Source organism: Canis lupus, chromosome 18 (assembly GCF_011100685.1).
Source record: "Canis lupus familiaris isolate Mischka breed German Shepherd chromosome 18, alternate assembly UU_Cfam_GSD_1.0, whole genome shotgun sequence".
In the NCBI taxonomy this organism is placed as follows: Eukaryota; Metazoa; Chordata; class Mammalia; order Carnivora; family Canidae; genus Canis; species Canis lupus.
Genome location: NC_049239.1, coordinates 15476124 through 15499479, shown reverse-complemented (window position 1 = coordinate 15499479; position 23356 = coordinate 15476124). Strand labels below are relative to the sequence as shown.

At 39.4% G+C, this 23356-nt stretch overlaps 1 protein-coding gene across 20 annotated transcripts in view; it reads right to left on the bottom strand.

Annotated features, from left to right (window-relative positions):
* SRPK2 (SRSF protein kinase 2) overlaps window positions 1-23356 on the bottom strand; it is a 248782-nt gene that overhangs the window by 32185 nt on the left and 193241 nt on the right. For all 20 annotated transcript variants that reach the window (XR_005373185.1, XR_005373186.1, XM_038562755.1 and 17 more), the window contains 6 exons: window positions 18564-18672; window positions 17395-17482; window positions 17114-17201; window positions 13974-14080; window positions 2883-3048; window positions 1687-1712 (listed from right to left, as the gene is read on the bottom strand). Coding sequence is in view for 18 of the 20 variants with exons in the window: in XM_038562755.1 (XP_038418683.1) it covers window positions 1687-1712; window positions 2883-3048; window positions 13974-14080; window positions 17114-17201; window positions 17395-17482; window positions 18564-18672 (584 nt within the window). In the remaining 2 variants the exon portion in view is untranslated. The remainder of the gene's footprint in view (window positions 1-1686; window positions 1713-2882; window positions 3049-13973; window positions 14081-17113; window positions 17202-17394; window positions 17483-18563; window positions 18673-23356) is intronic.

Sequence of the window (23356 nt, the reverse complement as noted above, 5' to 3'; positions counted from 1 at the left end):
CACTCCACAAGACTACCTGTGCTAGCAACATGGCAAATAACAACAAATCATGTTTCCTCAGGTCTTATTCATTAAGACCAAGTCCCCATGGATCCCTGGGTGGCGCAGCGGTTTGGCGCCTGCCTTTGGCTCAGGGCGCGATCCTGGAGACCCAGGATCGAATCCCACGTCGGGCTCCCGGTGCATGGAGCCTGCTTCTCCCTCTGCCTATGTCTCTGCGCCTCTCTCTCTCTCTCTCTCTCTCTCTCTCTGTGTAACTATCATAAATAAATAAAAATTAAAAAAAAAAAAAAAAAAAAAGACTAAGTCCCCAGACAGGAGACCCACCTTGTGGTTAGGGTTACAATAAAACCAGAAAAAAAAAAAGAAACCAGTGCTGCCTTACATCAAGTAGGGGGCGACTAGCAGTCCCTGTCCTTAGAGGGACACAGCTCCAATTCAAGAAGTCCACTTCAATTCAACTCTAAGAATGGAAAATGCTCAGATACCCCGGCCTTTAAACAAGAAGCACCCCTTGCAAGTTTTATTGCTGCCTATCTACAAACCAACAGTATCACCTCTCCTTAATGTCTTACCCAACTACCTGCCATAAAAGAAAGGCCTGCCAGCACAGGTGTACTGCCTTCATGGTTGGTCAACAGTAATGCTGGTGTTTGAGTCTCACACAACGAGCTGGGGTCAACAGCTGGGACTGCAGAAACTGTCAGCAATGAACATATGAAGTAAAGGAAAAAAAGAAAAAGCCACAGTTTCAGTCAGCCTCCTATCAGGGCCACATGACTGGGAAAGTGCTGGCAATGACAGCCTACAGTCTTTCCATAGAATCAATAATCAAAACAAGCTGCTCAAACCACAGCAGGACTGTAGGCAATGATTCGGCTCCTCAGTAAGCCAGGTGGCATAATTATTACAACTCCCTCTTGTACTGGGACTTTCATTCCAAAGTGAGGGCTGCTGGCAGCACTCTGAATTTCTCGACATTTCCTTTCAAATGCTTCTGGTTCATAAAGCTCTTTCAAAACTTGTAGGTGACTCATCAACTCAAGATATATATATATATACATATATATATATTCATTCTATCCTCTACTGGAACTAAACAGGTTTAGGGACATCAGGGTAAGTTTTAATTCCAAGCAACTTGTTTCATATGACTGGACCACAAAACAGACAATACTCTTTTCCATATTTAACTAGTGGCTAGGAAAACAAATTAGAGTACAAGCTTCAGAAAAATGGGTATCTTGGAGGCAAATCAGAAATAATGTTAAGTGTTTTGTAAAAATCACACTTCGAACTCTATCTTGATCATGTCACATTTCACCAGAGTCAGCTAACAGCACCCTAGAAAGTGAACAGGGAAAATGAAGATCCAGCTTGGAAAAGCTCTAACTATTCCAACTCTAAAAATCACTTCAACTTATGAAAACAGTAAGCCTCATATATTCAAGGATACATAACATTTATCAACATGCCCATCTTTTACATCAAGATGGATTAAACATCTAAATTGAGAACATAACAAAAAAAAAAAAAAAACAAAAACAAAATCCATTTGCCCAAACAATCTTAAATGAAAAACTGTGACAGAGAGAAACAGAGACTAACGTTACAACTTGAAAAGCTCAATAAGGAACAGTTGCTTTTGACGTGAAGGTGAATATAAGTGTATGTGTAAATACTTACAGGTTTTTGTTGTGGAGCCGTACTCACTAAAACAAAATGAAACAAAATGAATGTTTAGAGGAAAATAGATCTGTATCTTTATTAGGTAATCTCAATTGTAAAATGAAGGTAATCATTGCCTTTTAATGGCTATCCAACTTCAAAACTGTTAAAACTACAGAGCTTCTTAATCACAGAGATCTGAAGAAAGTTTATCCATCTCAAACAAATGACTGGCTCTTCAAAGGCACAGAAGTAGTTGTTCATTGGGCCACTTCCCTTATTTATCTAGAATTAAATACCCATTCATTTCAAAGAGAGTCAATACCAAAGCATTGACTGATAACTTAAGAAAATGGGTAAGAGTTCACAAATATCACATAGTCATCTAACCAAATTTATTTTATAGACAATAAAATGATGAATGTAAATTAGGAGATGCACATCTATGTTTGAAAACTCTTTGGCAAGTCTATACAGCAGAAATAAATACTCTAGAAGTCACATGACCAGTCTTTGCCAGCTTGATTGACCATAGGTCTATGATCTAAAAAAACACCCTAAAGGTAAAAAACAAGACTAGGAGGTAGTGCGCAGCTCCCAAGAGTCCTGTCAGTCACAGGACTTCAGACCCTAAGTCTGCACACTTGCCGGACAATGCACTAGGGTGTGGATAACATGAAGAGATGAGGAAAGTGGTCAACATGTTACTGTAGCCGTTACACTCCATGGAAGCCAGATAGAAAACTCTATATATAGAAAACTCTATAAACTCAAGGTATCTGGCCTTCTCCCACCCTTGGGTCTTTTGTAACTAATTCCAAATTCACCAGTTAGACTCAGATTGATGTAGACTAACTGGAGACAAGGAAGCATTCTAACAAACCTAAAACCGGAAGAAAATTCTGATGACTATAGGTCAGCTACAAGCAAGCTGTTACCATGTACACCTTCACAGAGAAGTGTGCAGGCGATGAAACAGCTCGTAGGATTTCAAATGACTGTTTAAGGGAGGACAAAGTAACTCAAATATTAAAGCATAATTTAATTGGGGCATCTTTTTAAGACCTTTTTAAGAGAAAGGTCTTATTATTTCTAGCTGTCAGACTCTTTCAAAAGTTCTTAACAAGTATTTGACTCAACTGCTTTCAGTGTGCAACTCTGCTGGCTCTCAATGCCCCCAAACAAATTGAAACAAAGCTGGCTTAGCTCCTCACCTGCAGACCCGGAAGGAGGAGGAGCACCTGCTTTCTGCCACTCGGTGGCCTCGGCTGCCATCCTTCTCACATATGCATCATCCACACACATCAAGATGTTCTCCGGCTTTATGTCAGTATGAATGATCTTGCACTTACTGTGTAGATAATCTAACCCCTGGAGGACCTGGTCATTGTAAAATCAAGAGAAGAGAGGAGTTATTAATACCTTCACTGTTCAACATTTGTAAAAATAAGTAACATAATCACAAGGCACAAAATAAAATTGACACAAATTTCTAGTAAAAATCTCCCTCCTGCCCCCACCCTCACAGGAGCCCAGCATCTTCCCATAAACAACCAATGTGCATCATTCTGGAGATTCTTTATGTTCATGGAAGCAAATGCATCTATACACATACTTATGTTTATAACGACTTTATTGAGATGTAATTTACATACAATTCATCCTTTTAGGTGTACAATTCGATGGTTTTTAGATATCCACCATCACCACTACATAAATTAGGACATTTTCATCACCCAGAAAAGACAAAACCTACCCAATGGGAGTTACTCTCCATCTCCTCCAGCTCCCCCAGACTGTGCAACCGCTAATCTACTTTCTGTCTCCACACATTTGCTGGTTCAGAATATTTTATATGAATGGAATCATACAGTCTCCTAGAACAGGCATGATGTTTTAAAGGTCCACCCAAGTGTAGCATGTACTTCTGTTCTTTGAACTGTCAAATAATGTTCCACCGGATATACTCTATTTTGTTTAGCCTTTCATCTGATGGATATTTGGATTGTTTCCCCTTTATGGTTCCTACAAACAATGCTGCTATGACCATTAATGCAGGACTTTCTGTGTAGACATACGTTTTTACTTTTCTGGAGTGTATACCTGGGAATACAATTATTAGGTCATATGGTAACTCTTGTTTTATACAGTGGCTGCATCATGTCACATTCCCAGGAGCAAATGCAAGGGGGTTCTAGCCTCCTTGTCATGGCCTACACCGTTCTCTGTCTTTTTTTTAGTCACCCTAGTGGGTATGAAGTGTAACCTGCGTCTCCATGAGGTCTAATGATGTGTATACATTTTTAATACTGCAGGAAAGGAGGAGTAAACAGCTATGGAATCCAGATCACAAAACCTCATTAACTCAAAGAAACTGCTGAACCAAAATATCCATGAAAACAAAACCCACAAAATTTACAGAGTGCAGTGACCACAGTATATCTGAAATTATTTCCACTGGAGAGGAATTCTTTCAATTCTTCCCATGAACAAAAATATGTTTTTAAAATATTCCCAAGTTCCTGTACATCAGAAATTCTATATGCTCAATAAACATTAGCATTTAATAAATCTCATCATACACTGTAAATCATTTAGGGGTCTTGTCCACAACAGACAAGGAAGTGGGAAAAAGACAAGCAGTAGGATATATAATATGTATTTCCCACTCTAGAAAGTTCTCAGCAAGAGCACAACGCTTCTGTCTCTTGTATCTGGCTAAACAACTGTAACAGATGACAGCATTAGGAAATGAGGGGACAGAGAGGTTCCACAAGGAAAATGAGAAAAGGAAGACCCATCCCCTTAAACAGGATGAAAATCCCTATATTCACCTGAAATAACTTTCCCTAGGAAGCATTTTTACATGACTTCGACTGACCCAGCATCAGTCAAACTCCTTAACAGGTCATGCACCCAATTCCAGGTGTCTGACATATAGTAATAAACACAGCTCACTGTCTCCCAGGGCTCATGGCCCCAGTGTCCTCAGAGAACTTACTGTCTTATGCCAAGGGAAGGAAAGGGACTGGCCAAAAAGAAACCAAGATGAACCACAGGCGTAACAAATGTAATTTAATGAACTGCTGACAAGTTCCTAGGAAGCACCAAAACAGAGGAACAGATAAGACTAGAATAAGAGGGGAAAAAAAAAGCCACTTGTTTTTTTCACTTAAAATATTTAATGTTTGCAATAATATTGCAATTAAAACTACTAAATTATGTTTAAACCATCAAAGGACCCTGAAGAAAGATTCATTATACATTTCCATAAAGAATTAGGTTATAATCCTGATGGGAACACAATCCAGTGGGCCTATATGTTATTCACTGACATTCATGAATCTTTCTTTATTCAAACTGCAATAATATGGGGGGAATTTTTATACCTGAATAACAGAGATTCTGAGAAGTACAAGAAGTTAATGGACAAGAACAGTAATGATGTCTAACCTATGGAGGCAAAGGAACAAGATTTTTGAGAAAATTTACACAGTTTAAAATTCTTCCAACTGAAACTGCATTTCAAATATCAAATATAAGCTCAAAGTAAAAATGTCAGTATCTTTTCACCACCATTTCATGCCCAAGTCATGCCTATCTTTCCACCTTAGCTCTTTCGTGGTAGTCAGGTTATTTTACTTGTGGGAGCCCACACAAGTAAGAGTTAATGTGATCCAGTATCCAAATGTGTTCATGAGTTCCCAATGACAAGGAGGCACTTGAGACGAACAAAGTGTTCTCAGCAAGAATTTAAGGTCCCAGACTTAAAATATTTGCAACTGCACTCAACTAGGGTTACCTTTCCATAAGAAACACAGCTTACGATGTCCGACAACGAACACCGTAAAAGAACTGACTGCTGAGACAAGTAAGTTAATTAAGATAATGCAAATCTGAAAGGAAATAGTTGAGAGGCGCAGCACAGTGTGGTGTTAAAACACGGCCAGGGGACTCACACCACTCGCAGACTGCTCACTCCCTGAGCAAAGTACTTAACGCTGTCTGAGCTTCCATTTTCAAATATTTAAAAAAGGGGGGAATATACCTATTAAATAGAAATATGGTAAGAATTAGAAATGATCTATGAAAAAAAATTTTTTTAATTAAAAAAAATGACCTATGGAATATCCACAAAAAACAAGGTTTACAGGAAGCTCAAAGTAAGTGGGAGAACTAATCTAAGTCAGAACATATGCACTAACATTGACTAACTCTGTGCTATGTATTAAACTTCTCTGGGTCTCATTCCTCCCACCTAATGAGTGGGCTATACACGATAAATTCTGTGTACATCCCACCAATGAAATTCTGATGCCATAATTTCTTTTAATTCTAAATTACAATTTTTAAAAAAGTCTTTAGCTGTAGACAAAAAAAAAAAAAAACGGTTATTTTGAAAAATAGCATTTCTGTTCTCAGCCCGTGAATTTTAAAGCAATAAAGCATCTGAGAATCCAGAATAAACAGTAATGATGGGCAATCACATAATCATTTATGTAAAGTAACTATGATGATGAACAAAAGAGAAAAAGCAGTGAATCAAGCTCCATGCTGAAGGACAGATCTCCTCTTGCGAAATCTGAAAAACAGAATTAAAAGGAGCCTCTACTAATTTTCTGTGTTTCCTTTACTTGCTAAGCCCAGTATATTTGTCTTTCTTGCCTAAAAACACATACTTGGCCTCATCAGCAGGAGGCAGCAGAGGCTGCAGAGAGATCCCCCGACTGCCAACTGCTTGAATCTACAGTTGCCATGAGAGCTGAGATGAATCCAAGCACAGATGGGCCAAGGATGGGGCTGCAGCTCATTCAGAGCCAGATCACAACCTCAAAAGAAGGGGCCAGTTTTCTCCTCGTGAAGTCAGACCTGCAGGCTAGCAGCAGTTTATCAGCAAAGGCAGAGCCTAGGAGCCCCCAGTTCTGATTCAGACACTAACTAGCTAGTAGTTCCCTTCCCTGGCCTCAAATTCATGTGTAAATTAAGAGACTTGGTTCAAGACAGTCTCTCAGGTTTCCTTCTGTCCACCTATGAAGATAGCAGAGAGCATCTATTACTGGCATCAACAACATAATCCTACTCCCCTCCACCACGGCTTTACAATAGGTCCCGTGATCCTGGAGGAGGAGTGACTTGAGAAATAATGTGGGAACTTCTCTCAAAGATGTCTCCCTGGCCCTGCTCACCACCCAGAAAAAGAAGCTTCCTCCAAAAGACTAAACTGCAAAGAGAAAACAGAATGACAGCAACTTTCCAGATTATTTTCCAACTCTGGTCACCACATGGGGACTTTCTTCTTCCCACACCTGAACACAGGACATCATGAGTGAGGAAACTTGGCCTGCCTCTATTTCTGTGAGCAAGGCCTTGCTCCTGCAGCACCAAGGGAAGCCCAACTGGCATGGGAGGGCCAGCCCACACAGGAGCCATTCGCCAAGATACTCATTCCTCAGGGTGTGGACAAAAACCCCACAAGCCGAGAAACTTTCCTACTGAGAAACCTAAGGTTCCCACGGATTTCTCTTCTTCAGAAAACAGACACGAGGTGACAACCTGCTTCTGACAATTGTGGCATTAAACTGAATGGAGAAGTGTGGGAATCCCAGCTCAACGGAAGGAGGCAAGAACTGGATGCACATGCACACAGAAGACTCAGTGGACACTCTCCTTGTCTGCTTTGGCCTGAAAGAGCCTTCTGCTCCATGTCCTCACTGGACTACTGAGAATTCATGAGAAGACCCTGGAGCTGTTCTTGCGAATGTGGTCAGGAGAAAGAGAAAGCTTCCATGCCCTGCACATAGATGGCGCCACAGAGCAATGAGCTGGCTAAGAGGCTTCCTGCCTGTGAAGGGGAGCGACTTCACCACGTTTCCCAGTTGAGGACCCAACATTCTGAGGAGAAGGATTCCAAGTCAGGACAGAAACATGTACTGGGCAGCCCAGGTGGCTCAGGGGTTTAGCACCTGCCTTTAGCCCAGGGTGTGACTCTGGAGACCCGGGATCATGTCCCGCGTCGGGCTCCCCGCATGGAGCCTGCTTCTCCCTCTGCCTGTGTCTCTGCCTCTCTCTCTCTCTCATGAATAAATACATAAAATATTTTTAAAAAAAAACATATGTACTACCACAATGAATATACAAATGTTTACCAACTTAAAATTAATCTCCTATTCTATAACTGACTCCTGGCTCAGTGGTAATGAATTCACTGGTAACTAGGAGCAGCAAGATAAATGTAATGGTAAGTTGATACTAAGTGTAGACAAGAGCATTCAGTGCTAACAGGCCAGGCCTTCATATGCCCCCAGAACCCGCTGCCTCACAGAAGCGGGGTATGGAAAAGCACTTCTATTTGTAATTTATTTTATTTTTTTATTTATTTGAGAGAGAGCAGGAGTGTGAGGGAGAAGCAAACTCCTCACCGAGCAGGAAGTCTAACGTGGGGCTTGTTCCCAGAACCTCCGAGATCATGACCTAGGCCGAAGGCAGATGCTCAATCAACTGAGCCACCCAAGCAGCCTGGAAAAACACTGCATTTTACAAGTCCCCTTAGCTTACATAGTACAGTGCATGTTACCAATTATAAATCACTTAGTAGGGATCCCTGGGTGGCGCAGCGGTTTGGCGCCTGCCTTTGGCCCAGGGCACGATCCTGGAGACCCGGGATCGAATCCCATGTCGGGCTCCCTGCATGGAGCCTGCTTCTCCCTCTGCCTGTGTCTCTGCCTGTCTCTCTCTCTGTGTGGCTATCATAAATAAATTAAAAACTTAAAAAAAAATAAATCACTTAGTAAATAACATCTAATGGCTATTCTTTTAAACAATCTAATTGCCAGCTCTACTATGAAGGAAAAGAAAACCATTTACCACAAACAGACCCACGAATGTACACTTTGATAAACACATGCTGTAACTTAAATGCTCCCAGATCTTTCTATGTAGACATAGGGCCTTGCACTTGAGAGCACGGGTTCCAAAATTATACCACCTGAAAAAACGTGGGAGTCTAAAGAGCATTGTAACTGCCATTGACATTCATAGTTACAGAAAAGATTAATAATAATTTAAAAATCCAGAGCTACAAGCTATAACTGCTAGTTTTCCTAGTATTTTAGCAAAGTCACCAAACCAGGGCCTTGCCCTTACAAAGAAGCCATTTCCTTACAGGGTTCCTATAAAGGGCAGTGAATTACACCATAAGATTTTAAAAAGTAAAATGTCAGTGACCCTTTCAATATATGAGCAAGTCAAAGTCACGTTTAAGGAACAGCAACACTGTCTGAAGAAGCCAGCACCTGCAGCATACCTTTCAAGCGCTACAAATAAACACAGCCAACACTAGCATCCTGTTTCTTCCGGATTTAGAAATAAAAGAAAAACATGAAACAGACCTCAATAAAGCTGATTTAAGAAGAAGTAAGACATGAAAGCCAGAGGGTGAAGAGACTAACACAAGATTCCACACACCTGAGCTAAGAAGGCAGCCTGGGAGAGGCAGGGGCTGCACACAGCATCCCAGACGCCACCAGCAAGTCACCATGGCTACAGGAGGACAGCTAAGAACTGACCAAAGGACTGAGAACAGTGCATGGGAAGCCCTGAAAAGGCAGATGATTAAATCATGTCATTGCTTTTAAAATATAAACAAGTGGTAATGTTTGTCTACCAGCACATCCAATCACAGAAAGCGAGCCATTTTGTAGAACAAAAAGAGAAACGTAGACCCTTTCTTTCATTTAAGGAAAGACAACCTACGAAAAACATTCCTTCACCACCTATGGCATGAAGGAAGTTACAAAGAGACACAGAACCCCCGTAGAATTCATAACTCCAAGAGCTCACAACACAGGTGGAGACACACACTGGCTACTTCACGCTGGTCATCACGCTGGATGCTCTATCAATAGCCCCTCCTGTTAATCACAAATCATCTAATATTATCCCAATTTCACAAATGAGGAAACAGACTCACAGAAGCTGCATCATTTGATCAGGGTCACAAAACAGTAAGTGCCAAAGTTATAATTTGAAGTTAAGCCTACTGGCAAAGGTGCACACTGGTTTTCAGTGGTTTTCCACAAGAGGGAATTCTACATCCTCAGGGACATCTGACAACTTTTAGAGACCTTTATAAGTGTCACACCCGGCGTGGGGGTGGCTGATACAGGCATCTAGTTGGTTGAGGCTAGGAATGCTGATGAACACCTAGCAATGCATGAGACAGGTCCCCACAACAGGAATTTTCCAGTACAGAATGTCAACAGTGCCAGGGCTGTGAAACCGTGGCTCATAGGGCAAGATACTATGATCATCAGGAAAGGCCCAAATGGAGGGCGCAGGCATACGGACAAGGGAAGAAAGAGCACTCTTAACTGGAGTAGAGTGGGAAGGAAGCCTCTGTCATGGAAGCAGAATTTTGGTAAAGTCCTTAAAAATATGGGTAGAAAAGACAAGTTGGTGTTTTCAGCAGCCTAAGACAAAAAAAAATGACCAAAGATGTGCAGCTAATAAACAGCCAGGTGAGTACTTTCCCTAAAATACCTACAAAATGAAAGTAGTAAAAATTTATGAATAAAAACTCTGACAAATCTGCATGTATTTATAGATGCTTGGGCATCTTTGAACATTCATAGGAGACTGGTAACTTGGTTGACTCTAGGAGAGAAACTGGGTACCTGAAGGACATACATTTTAGAACATTTACATGTATTATCTATTATCAATTTATGGGAAAAAATTCACTTGCCAGGAAATAAAAGCTGAATCAGGATTTGTGAAGGGAAATATGGGCTGACAGCAGATGGCAGAAAAACCTTAAACAGATTCACAAGAAGAACAGTGATTTAATTTTTACTGGACATTAGGCCAAGTACAATTCTAAAGTTATTTTATGCTGCTTGGCAAGATGCTAAAAGCCAAAGTGCCAGAGCCAGACTATCTGCGTATAAATGCCTGTTCTACAGCTTACTACTTTTTAAGTTACTTCATCACTGGGACAAGTTACTTAACCTCTCCACACCTCCCTTCCTCTTCCATAAAATCAGAAGGGTAAAAATACTTATTTCATAGGGTTACTGTAAAGAGTCAATGGATTAAAATTTGTAAAGTACTTATAACTATGCCTGGCACATACTAAGCACTGAATAAAAATTTGTAATAATCAATAGTAGCATCCCTTTACATTTAAAAAATAATCTAGCAAGGAAGGTACCTTTATTAGTCTCATTTTATTCATGAGGAAATTGTGGCTTAAGGAAGTTAAGGAACTTAGCCTAAGTTCCTGGCTAGAGAAGGGTACATCTGACACCAAACCCCAAGCTCTTTATCATCCCACATGTCATTTCTTGAAAGTAAATGTTAAGCTTTAGACAATAGGCACTGGAAAGCCACTAAAGGTTTCTAAATGAGGAATATGAATTACTGAAGCAACGTTTTGTTTAGGAATGGAAAGGAGAAAAAATTGGCATAGGGAAATAGAGCAGGATGGGCAGGCCTCTGGGAGAGTAGAGAGCCTATGAAAAGGTACTGGCTGGGGGTGATAAGGGTCTGAACTAAGGAAGGTGGTGCCGGAAACACAAAGATCAGGAGTAAAACACACACCATGGCAAGGATCGATGGCTAGGTGACTAGTGAAACATGGCAGGTGAGTGAAACCAGAAGTCAGCCACACCTGATTTCAAAGGCAAGGGAGGCCACAGAGTGGGAAGAGTATTAGAAAGCTGCTCCATCTTGCCTGTTTTAGGAAGCACTGTAACTGTAAGGTCTATACTCAGAAATACTGAATCCATAGGCTGAGTGAAAGGGAATGAAGGAAAATTCAGGTTATAAGGATTATTAACCGGGATAGACAGCAATTTACTACTTTGAAAGTCACGGGAGGGACGCCTGGATGGCTCAGTGGTTGAGCGTCTGCCTTCCACTTAGGGCGTGATCCCAGGTCCGGGATCAAGTCCCCCATCAGGCTCCCTGTCAGGAGCCTGCTTCTCCCTCTACGTGTGTCTCTGTCTCTCTCAAGGATAAATAAACAAAAAACAAAAAAACAAAAAACAAAAAACAAAACTTACAGGAAAGAAAGTTTAGGGGAAAAATCCAGAGTCCATATTTTAATAATAAAATAAAAGGTGGGGTCACACTAAAATCAAAACTTCTAACATTGCCTACGATGACTAAGTACAGGTGAAAATTTCACCTCGAAATCTTTCTAGACCAATAAAACACTCTAAGAGTTCTCAGTCTCCAAAGCACGGTGTGTGTGTGAATTACACGGGGAATGACGCACTCATTAAAATCATTTGTTCATTCAGCAAGGACCCATGAAAATTCCATTAAATCCCATGAATTTCATCTTTAGATTTGCAGACATTTTTACTTGCTGAGAAAGGCAATAAAGTTCCCCGTTCTGGAACACAAAATAAATATCAATGGCTCAACTGAGAGTCACCTTCTTTCATGAGCCAGCCTGAGACATGGCCAGTCCCCTATGGAACCATGGACATCTTTCCAAGTACAGGGTTCCAGGGGATGACAGATCTATGTGAAATACATGCGAGCTGGAGCTTCTCAAATTATTTGCTTATTGTAGAATATGTAAATCTTAATATTTTCAGGATTAACCAGAGATAATTAAGAAATTTTTTCATTTTTTTTAAAGATTTTATTTATTCTTGACAGACCGAGAGAAAGACAGAGGGAAGAAGCAGGCTCCACACAAAGAGCCCAATGTGGGACTCGATCCCAGGATGCCAGGATCACGTCCTGAGCCAAAGGCTGATGCTCAACCACTGAGCCACCCAGGCTTCCCAATTTTTTCAGTTTTAACAAAATGATTTTTTAGAGTTCAGTTACCACTAATAGTCATAAATATGGAAGTGTCATTCAGGGATCAAACATTTCCAGTTAAAGGTTAATTGCCACCGCCCCCCCCCCCCCCATTAAAGGAAAAATTTTTTTTGATTTGATATATTAACCATGTTAAAATAATAAATTAAAATGCTACTATCTAAAATCTAAAAGAGAACAGGTATTAGTATTAAGCCAAAGCTGACCACAAGTTCACAACAGGCATGTATATGTACCAACTACGTCCAGGAACAGTACTTCATTGTCTAAGCCAAGGCAAAGAGCACTCCTCTTTCCAATTTCTCTTTTTGTGTAACATCTATAATGTTAGAAGACAAGCTGCCAATTTGCAGTGTAAAGAGACAAAGATAAATGATGAACGATGCGACCTATACACAACTTCAAAAGCAAAATCTAGGATAGGATGCTTTCACAAACCAATTTAAGCTTCGAAATCTTTATTAAATGAAAACCTATTCATATGCACATAAGCAAATACTATCTATACTACAGTTGTTAGGAAGGTTCTTCTGTAGGCACCCATCTCTTGAATTCATACTTTAACCGTGACTCATTCCATCATTTGTTTCCTATGTAAGAAATTTGGACCCAGGCCTGTGTTTCAGGTCTGGAGACCCTGAACAAGTCTAGCTCCAGCTCTGGGCCTTGATGGCAAGGGATGGGCACCAAATCACATAAGCCTTTCCTCAAGCAAACCAAGCGACTCCCTGATATATTACTTACTCTGCAGAATTATCCAAGGCAATTGTCCATGACAGCAGAACAAGTAATAAATTGTATCTGTAACTTTCCTAGGTAGGCTATAAGGGCAATGAGGAATAAGATTGATATATTCCATGCAGAAAACCGAATCTGGTAGATATTTCTAATTAGGAGATCTTCCATATGTGTATACTTTCATCCTATAAATATTTGCTAGAACATCATACTTGAATCAGACCCCAGCTAAAGGTTTTCTTTTGTCAAGGCAATTGAATAAAGTACAAATCTAACATGATACTCCCGATATAACTTAAACATTCTTTACATTATCTTTCATTTAGCCTCCATCCAAAGATACATAGAAATAGTAAACAAACACAAATTATCTATTTCTTCTCTATTTTATAAGGAACTAAATGGGTCATTTCATAGTAATGATATTAGATAAAACAATTCCTCAGTATGTCGTATCACTTACCTTAACAAAAGATCAATACACCAAAAGAAATGCATGCCTGACATTTACCTACTGCCCTCTTCACAAGACAGAATGACATGTGATTAGATAATTATAAAACTGATGTAACAAGTTCAAATGTACACTGTAATGTACATGTATAAATTTATAAGAGATTATATTTATACCTGTGACAGCATGCACATGTGTGTGTATTTAAGAACAGCAATTTGCACTGAAAGGCTAGCCAGTTAGGCACTGGAGGGCAGGGCTGCCCTGGCTTCCTCACCTGTCGAATGATACTCTTCACACAACGTACGGGGAGGCCTTGGTAATTGGACTTGATGATCCACTTGAGGAGATGATGGCCAAGCACTTCGAAGACCATGCAGACATCTGGGATATGGTTAAGGATCACGTGTGGACACATTTCCTGGAGTGAGGCAATTACTCAAAGCGGTATCATTGTAGCACTTGGCAATTTTATCTTTATAAAATGCTGTATCATGGGGCACGTGGGTGGCGCAGTCAGGTAAGCGTCCAACTCTTGGTATTGGGTCAGATCATGATCTCAGGGTAGTGAGAAGGAGCCCCGCGTTGGGCTCCACGCTCACCATGGAGACTGCTTGGGATTCTCCATGGTGCCCCATCCCCAATCATGCACACCTACATGCGTGCACTAAGAAACAACAAAAAACATTTAAAAATGCAACATCAAAATAAAATAAATAAAATAAAATAAAATAAATAATAAAATAAAATAAAATAAAATAAAATAAATAAATAAAATAAAATAAAATAAAATAAAATAAAATAAAATAAAATAAAAATGCATCATCACTACCATCAATAATACCAAAGTGGTCACAGGCTGTTTCTCACCAAAATAGGTAGATCTAACATTTACCAAGTACTTATATCCTACATGTTACTCAGTGTAGGCTTATCAAACAATATGCTTACCCCTACACAGAAGCAACCACAGTGAACCCAGGAGCCGAAAAGATCCCCAGTGTCACACAGTCCAAAAGTTGCTGGGTCATGAGGCAACCTTGCACCTCCCTGCACTCTTGCTCATTTCAACATCCCCCTCCCTGATAATCAGCAGTAATGAAAGTAAGCAAGGCTAAAACCTCATAAAAACTGATGGGAGGGCAGCCCGGGTGGCTCAGCAGTTTAGCGCCGCCTTCGGCCTAGGGCCTGATCCTGGAGACCCAGGATCAAGTCCCATGTCAGGTTCCCTGCATGGAGCCTGCTTGTGTCTCTGCGCCCCTCCCTCCCTCTCTCACGAATAAATAAATAAAATCTTAAAAAAAAAAAAAAAAAAAAAAACTGATGGGGGAGAGGGGGCAACAAAAAACCCTTTCTTAAAAGTGTCCTGCCTGCCTATATTCCTAACACATAAAACATTTTATAAAATAGAAATTTACAAAACACAGTGAAGATATTTAACCTTTTCCTTCAATAGTATATATATTTTTTAAAGATTTATTTATTTGAGAGAGTGCGCTCGTACATGAGCAAGAGAAGGGCAGAGGGAGAGGAAGAAGCAGACTTCCTGCTGAGCAGGGACCCCCCCCCACCCCATGCGGGGCTTGATCCCAGGATCCTGAGATCATGACCTGAGCTGGAGGCAGACACTTAGCTGACTGACCACCCAGGCACCCCCCAAGAGTATCTTTCTTTGCAGAACCAGATCAAGTTTAATACTACAGGAGGCTCTCAATGATGTAAGATCACAATATAGAACATAGCATTTAATAATGAAATCTCAGGAATTTGGGTATTCTAGTCAACCAGGGACTCTGCAGAAGTAGACCCACTAAAGTCCATCATACAAATATATTCATGTTATTCATATAGAAAGATTTATAATGTCTCTGAAACCTTTTTAGAATATATTGTTCATCTCTGGAAGCCTAAAGACAGGCTATTAAAAGCAGGTTAATTGATTTAATATTTTGTACTACAATATCTAGATCTACCAATCAAATTATCACAGTTGCTTTAAATATTTTTATTTTATTTTATTTTTTGCTTTAAATATTTTTAGTGAAAAATTTAAAAAGCATTTCTACACTGTAGGAGAACATTATAGATTTATGCACAGATAATATAAAGCCAGAAGTTTCTTACTATTTCCCAAATCATTATAAAAAATGGCAAAATGATTACAGTTGGTAAAAGACGCAGAGCCAAAGGCCAAGATTTCTAAATTATGACCTAAATCTTCTCAAAGCACTGACAACCTGGACTATAATGGTTTCCCTGGCGCTTTATAAAATAGTAATAACAGCCACTGGAATGTATATATACCCAAAACACTCCATTTACCTATAAATCAGGTAGTTTCTCCAAAGAAATTCTCTCAGCTATCCCAGCAAACTGCCTTACAAAACTAAGAAGAGGAGCTGCCCTGCCTGCCCATAAACAAACAAGCTCACCTGGAGACAGGGCAAAGGACCAGCTCTGTCTATAGGGTGGTGGAAAGAACACCAGAACCTGAATGACTTGGATGAGCGTCTGACTCTTGATTTTGGCTCAGTATGTGATCTCAGGGTCATGAGATTGAGCCCTGCATCGGGCTCCATGCTCAGTGGGGAGTCTGCTTGAGATTCTTTCTCTCCTTTTCTCTCTGCCCCTCCTCCTCTTCAAATCTCTCCCTCAAAAATCAATCTTTAAAAAAAAAAAAAAAAAAAAAAAAAAAAACGAGGGGAAAATGCACTGAGCAACAACCAGAAATAATCTTGAGGAAAAGACAAAGTGACATCAGCAGGCACTGGTACTTACTAGTACCCTCTAATCCAATCTCTGAAGGAAATACAGAACCTCCTTCAGACATACAGGGTATGAAGGAAGTGCCTGCTCAGGGATTAAAGCTTAGGAGATACAGAAACAGGGTACCAGTCTGGGCTGTAAGCTGGGAGAAGGCTTTGTCCTCGGGCTTCTGGAGCTGGAGGAGGTCAAATACCAAAATGATGGATCTGTTCCAAACATGTTATGATGGAAGGAGCAAAAGATTGGCAAGGAGAAGACCCTGACTCTTGACACAACCGATCTTTTGCTCCTTTTCATCTGTAATGATGACTGTGACTAATCTTTCTCTGCTCTCTACTTACACATATGTATGGTTCTTCCCCAGCTTGATATTGAAGGTAGAGGGATTGTCTGTAAAGAGCACGGTGCCTGGACAAGAAGAATGTTTAAGATGCTGTACAACCCCAGAGAGATTACCCAAGACACTGAAATGGACTGGCAGGAATTGGGGAATTTTCGGCATACCATGTTATAGCATTCTATGATGACAGTAGAGGCTTTATATAGACATTGATACAGCACAGCAAACAGGAGTTTAAACAAGCTTGAAATATTTCCATATTTTAAAAGTAAAAAGCCACTAGGAAATAAAAGAATTATCAGTAAGGATACGTATTCCATTCATGCCTGAAATCTTGAAGTCATCAATTAACTGTACTACCATGTCTTTATTCGGGTCAGTGGGATCACTTTCTCGAACCTACAGGAAAAAAAATGAATTCAAGGACAGAAATATTTAAGACTGAAAGTCATTTCCATTATAATCAACTAAAAACATTTTAGTAAAATGGATGTTTTTAAAGATAAAAGATTCATCATTCAAACTTAAAAATTCCTCTGTAAAATTTTGTCATTAATTTTTCTTGCATTATTCACATTTTGGGGATACTTACACATTTGAGCAGTTTTATTTCATCCAAGGCTGTCTCTGTATAATGCTGGGCACTTTTTACAACTTTCATTGCAACAAATCTTTTCCCCCTTTAAAAAAAAATGCATATTTTTAATATTAACAGAAGTAATCATTATAATAACATCTATTCAATAAATAGAAACTTCCTTTTTTTAAAGATTTTATTTATTCATGACAGACACACAGAGAGAGGGGCAGGGACATAGGCAGAGGGAGAAGCAGGTTCCCTGCGGGGAGCCTGATATAAGACTTGATCCCAGGACCCCAGGATCAGGACCTGAGCCAAAGGCAGATGCTCAACCACTGAGCCACCCAAGCATCCCAATAAATAAGAACTTCTAAAAATCTTTCCTTTAAAACAGTACTTTTTCGGGGATCCCTGGGTGGCTCAGCAGTTTAGCGCCTGCTTTCAGCCCAGGGTGTGATCCCGGAGTCCCGGGATTGAGTCCCACATCGGGCTCCCTGCATGGAGCCTTCTCCCTCTGCCTGTGTCTCTGTCTCTCTGTGTCTCTCATGAATAAATGAATAAAATCTTGAAAAAAAAAAAAAAAACAAGACAGTACTTTTCAAATTGTGCAACAGCAATTAAGCAATAGGTTAATGGATCAAAACAATCTCTTCTTTGCATCATGTTGTCTTTACCTAATTAAAAAAAAAAGGTAGACTGGAAAAATATCAGAGTTCATCCATACATTAAAGGTAATTCTTATTTTATAACACTTCTGTTTTAGTACATACACATACACACCATATATGTATGTGTGTAAGGGGTAGCATTGTAGTTTCATACTATGGAGCCGTAAAAAAAAAAAAAAAAAAAAGTTAGAAACCACTGACTTTTAAGGTCGACACATCATTATTTTACATGTGAATGTTTCTCTGATATGGGTGAATTATTAGAAGAATATGTGATACAATGCAATTTCAATGAATAAGCTTCAGACATAAAAGCAGAAGAAAGTTAATAATATTAAGATAACAGACAAGAGAACTTCTGACTGGGGTGGGTGGGTCTCTAGGTGAGTGGGGCAGGCTTATGCCAAGTAGTATACATGCCACAACAGAAGTAGGCATGCTCCTCAGCCATATTGTATTATAAAGGTTGAACTAGTCCAGAAACTAAATGCACAAATGACAAAGAACACTTACTGCATATCCCAGCACAGCCAGACAGTTGAGAAGTGTCCCCATCCTAGCTTCCTAATAACATGGTAGCGGCCATTGAAGAGGTCTCCAATTTTCACCGGATGGTAGCCACCTGTTATAAAAAATTTTTTTTTTAATTTCAGAGAAATAGTAATAAAATCTCTTCCTTTGTGTCAGTTCTTTTTTTTTTAAGATTGTATTTATTTTTCAATTAATCTCTATACTCAATGTGGAGCTTGAACTCAAGACCCCAAGATCAAGAATTACATGCTCTACTGACTGAGCCCGCCAGGTGCACCCTTTAGTCAGTTCTTGAGTCCATTTAAGAAAGCTCTAAGTACTAAAATCAGATCAAAATATGTTTAATAATACAACATTTTTCTTGAAAGTATCTTTCATCGAGAGAAAAATGTCCTTTGCCTAAAAAGCCCTTCTGTTCATTCTGATTTAACTCAGACAAGCCATCAAGCACTCTGTAACAGTAATTTGTGTACATAATATGCACACACCAGTTCTTGACTTTTCCATACAATGTCATCTTCTTTTCTAAGCAATAAATTCAATGCAAATCTTCTTGGGTTAGTATAATAACTCAGCAAAATAAAAAATGTGTACTCTGAGTAAATCTGCATACACCAATAGTTAGTGTATAACCAACAAGGAATCATATAATGTACAACAGTTCACCCTCCAACACAGCTCACTCCTCTCTCCCCTGACTTCTCCAACCTCAAACCACTGCTGAGAAATAGGATGGAGAGTGAGAGAGCATACCCTGTGGAGGCAGATACTTGGGAAAGGTAAAAGAGTGCTTTCATAAATATCTGGCATAAAAAGACCTTTACTCTGTATTTGTAAGTAAAATAAACAGGCTGCAAAGTAGCATGAAGAATGTGATACCATTTTTGTGAAATACACCAGGAAAAATCTAGGGGGATAAGATGTTTGCAACAAACATCTCTGGGTATAAAATTACTTTTATTCTTTTTATCTACCTTAATTTTTTACTAAAATACACATAATGCTTTCTGACTTTTTATTCTTATAACATCCGCTTCTTTATTGCAACATTATCTCTCATTTTTCAAGTCTGCAAGTCAATTCTTACAAGTCACTCAAGGAAGGATAGGTCCGTGGATAGGTCCTTCCCAGCTAGTGTTCAGAGGCTCAGAGCAGGTGCAGGAAGTATTCAAGCCACATCTTTTAATGTATCTAAGTTTCTTTCAGAAGGCTAGGAGTAAACTTCAAGAAATACTATGAATATTTTTTGGGTTTATTTAGATTGTTTCCTAACTGAATTAGTGAAGCAGTAATTTGACAAGATACTGAGTTTTAAAGATTCTTATTCTCCTGCCATTACACCTGGATTTCTCAGATTTTATTTTATTTTATTTTTTTTTTTTTTAATTTATGATAGTCACAGAGAGAGAGAGGCAGAGACATAGGCAGAGGGAGAAGCAGGCCCCATGCACCGGGAGCCCGATGTGGGATTCGATCCTGGGTCTCCAGGATCGTGCCCTGGGCCAAAGGCAGGCGCCAAACCGCTGCGCCACCCAGGTATCCCGATTTCTCAGATTTTAATATCAAAGTCTTTAACAGGGGGATCCCTGGGTGGCTCAGTGGTTTAGCATCTGCTATTGGCCTAGGGTATGATCCTGGAGTCCCGGGATTGAGTCGTACATTGGGCTCCTGCATGGAGCCTGCTTCTCCCTCTGCCTGTGTCTCTGCCTCTGTGTGTGTGTGTGTGTGTGTGTGTGTGTGTGTGTCTCATGAATAAATAAATAAAATCTTAAAAACACACACACACACACACAAAGCCTTTAACAGTATTCTGGGTAAAAGATATGAACTAAAAGATAATAAATTAAGAATATAGCAGATAAGATAGGTGGTGACTAAACTCATTGTAGTGATTTCACAATAAACACATAGGTCAAGTCATGATGCTATATACCTGAAGCTCATACAGTGCTATATTATGAAATACATCTCAATAAAATGAGAAGAAAAAAATGGCTTATTACTTACTTAAAAGGTTAAACTAAAATTGAAGTGAATTGAATTTACAATACAATTTTGAACCATTAAAATTAACACTGAAAAGGAGAGAAAAACTATAATTTTCCAAGTACAAATTAGGGGCATTGTGCTAGGCACTTTATTTTCAAAACCATGTTCCATGAAAGGAAGTAAATTCCACAATATGTTGCTGGTGTTCCATGGTAGAAGTGGGGAGAAGGGAGAGTCTAGGAAATAAGAAATTCAACAAAGCAAAGCAGATGTTTTGACCACAGCGTTCTAAGAGCCCAATGTCTTAACACACAGTGGGGATTTCAAAGAGAAGAGAGCATGCTGCAAATTCCAGACATATTTGTTCATGAAATGATCCTTTAAAAAAAAAAAGTCACATTTCACAACACAAAAGTATTTAGGGAACACCAATGTCTATGTAATTTCTTACAACCACCCCACAAAGCAGGTTGAGGTCTGGAAACCGAATTTGACTCCAAAGTCCATGCCTTGTCCACCAGAAAGAAATGGATTTCGTTTTTAACAACTGCAGGACTATTTCCCGGTCGAAGTATATAGGGAACACTTGAAAGCTTAATTAGAAGCTATTTACTACTTAATTGCATATTATTCCCAATATTAAAGTCTCTAAATTTAAAAATAATTTAATTATGCATAAAGAGAAGAAATTTTTATCATTATGGTATGTTTCAGACTTGGATTCTCCAACAACCAAAGTGTGTACATGTGAGCAAGAACAGAAGAGCACTATTTAGCATAGCCATTCCTTTTCTCAATAGGGCTTTGAAAGTTGAACAAAAATTAATTTAGTCCAGTTATCTCAGAAGCCCACAGATGAACTAAGAGTAATGTACTTAGCAGAGGATTAAAAAAAAAAAAAAAAAAGAATATACCTAAAGGCAGACCAACTAAAACAAGAGGGGGCAGAGAGACAATTGTTGAATACAAATGTAAAACAAAAGTACTAAACACTTATGCTTTGATTTTGAAAACATGACATACAATAATTTCAAAACTATATTCCATATATTCTTCTACCCTAACTCCCAGATCTCCACAGAAAACAAGTCTCTTCCCACAAAAGGGTAAATAATACTCATGCTGCCAGAAAGGTAGAGCATGATTCCACACAGCAGACCACACCAACCTGCCCAACACCCATGGAGTTAGAGGAAATGGCCACTCCTGTAACTCTGCCAATAAATTCTCCAATTCCCTGAGATCAGCAAACAGTGTGCACCATAATGACTACTAGCAATGAACACTCCATGGCTTACAATACTGTCTAGCACACAAGGAATCTTGAGAACAGTCACAAACTAGATAAGGACATCTCCTTATCTCCAATGCAGGAATTTATCAGCAGTGCTACGCCTAAGATCCTGGTCATGACATCAGGGAGAGTACCAGAAAGGCTCACGCACTTGTGAACTATATGACTTGAGTTTGGTTGACACATTTGTACTTCAGATTGATTGACTGATTGATTTTTAAAGAATTTATTTATTTATTCATCAGAGAGAGACACACACACACAAAGAGGCAGAGACACAGGCAGAGGGAGAAGCAGGTTCCATGCAGGGAGCCCGATGTGGGACTCGATCCCGGGTCTCCAGGATCACGCCCTAGACCAAAGGTGGCGCTAAACTGCTGAGCCACCCGGGCTGCCCATTAGTATTTGTATTACTTAATATAAAAACCATGCACTTGTCACTTAGAAATTTACCTTTAATTATTTAAAAAAATAAATATTAGATCGGATGACAAATCCAAGGGAATAAAAATGGACTGTTAAGTAATTAAGTTCACTTGCTGATTTCTTGTCCAACCCCTATCCCTCTAGCACACTGAAGAAAACTGTCACTCAAGCTCTACTCAAACCATCAAGGCTCCAAAGAAGACAATTCTAAAACTATCCTTCCTAGCTGTTCTGAATTGTTGGCCAAAGATAAAGACGTCTCCCTTTTCCTTGCTGAGCCAAAAATAAGGTCAATTTGAGTGAATCAAAAGTTCAGAACTCTATCATACACAATAGTCTGGAAGTATTTTCAGCTGTCTTTATTTTCTAATCAAGGTGCTATTAAGTACTCATTTTTTTGGTGTGAACACTAGTTTCTCAGTCCTCTGATGGGGAGGTTTCTCTCCACAATCACTGAAGGCTTTGTAAAGGTCTGAAGAAAAACCTGAGAATCACCTTCAAGAGTCTTAAAAAAGGAAGAGATGGTAAAAAGAAGTTTGTTCACAAAACAATTATAGAGACTAACCTGGGATCACTAGAGATACCTATACTCTTTCCTCAAAAGTTAATAGAACAAAGAGATAGAAAAGCAACAAGGATATAAAAGATTTGAATACACCACCAACCACCTTGATAAAATCGACATTTATAGAATATTCTAATCAATAGCAAATATTTTTTTCAAGTACAAGGAACATGTAACAACATAAACCATATGCTGGGCAAAAAACAAGTTTAAGGGACGCCTGCGTGGCTCAGTGGTTGAGCATCTGCCTTCAGCTCAGGTCATGATCTCAAAGACCGAGGATCGAGTCCCACATCAGGTCCTTGCATGGAGCCTGCTTCTCCCTCTGCCTGTGTCTCTGCCACTCTGTGTCTTTCATGAATAAATAAATAAAATCTTAAAAAAAAAAAAAGTTTAAACAGAAAAGATTCAAGTCATGGCATGTTCTCAGACCACAACAAAATTCAATAAAAATGGGGTAAAAATATCACAAAATTGGGAAAATAATACACTTTAAAATAA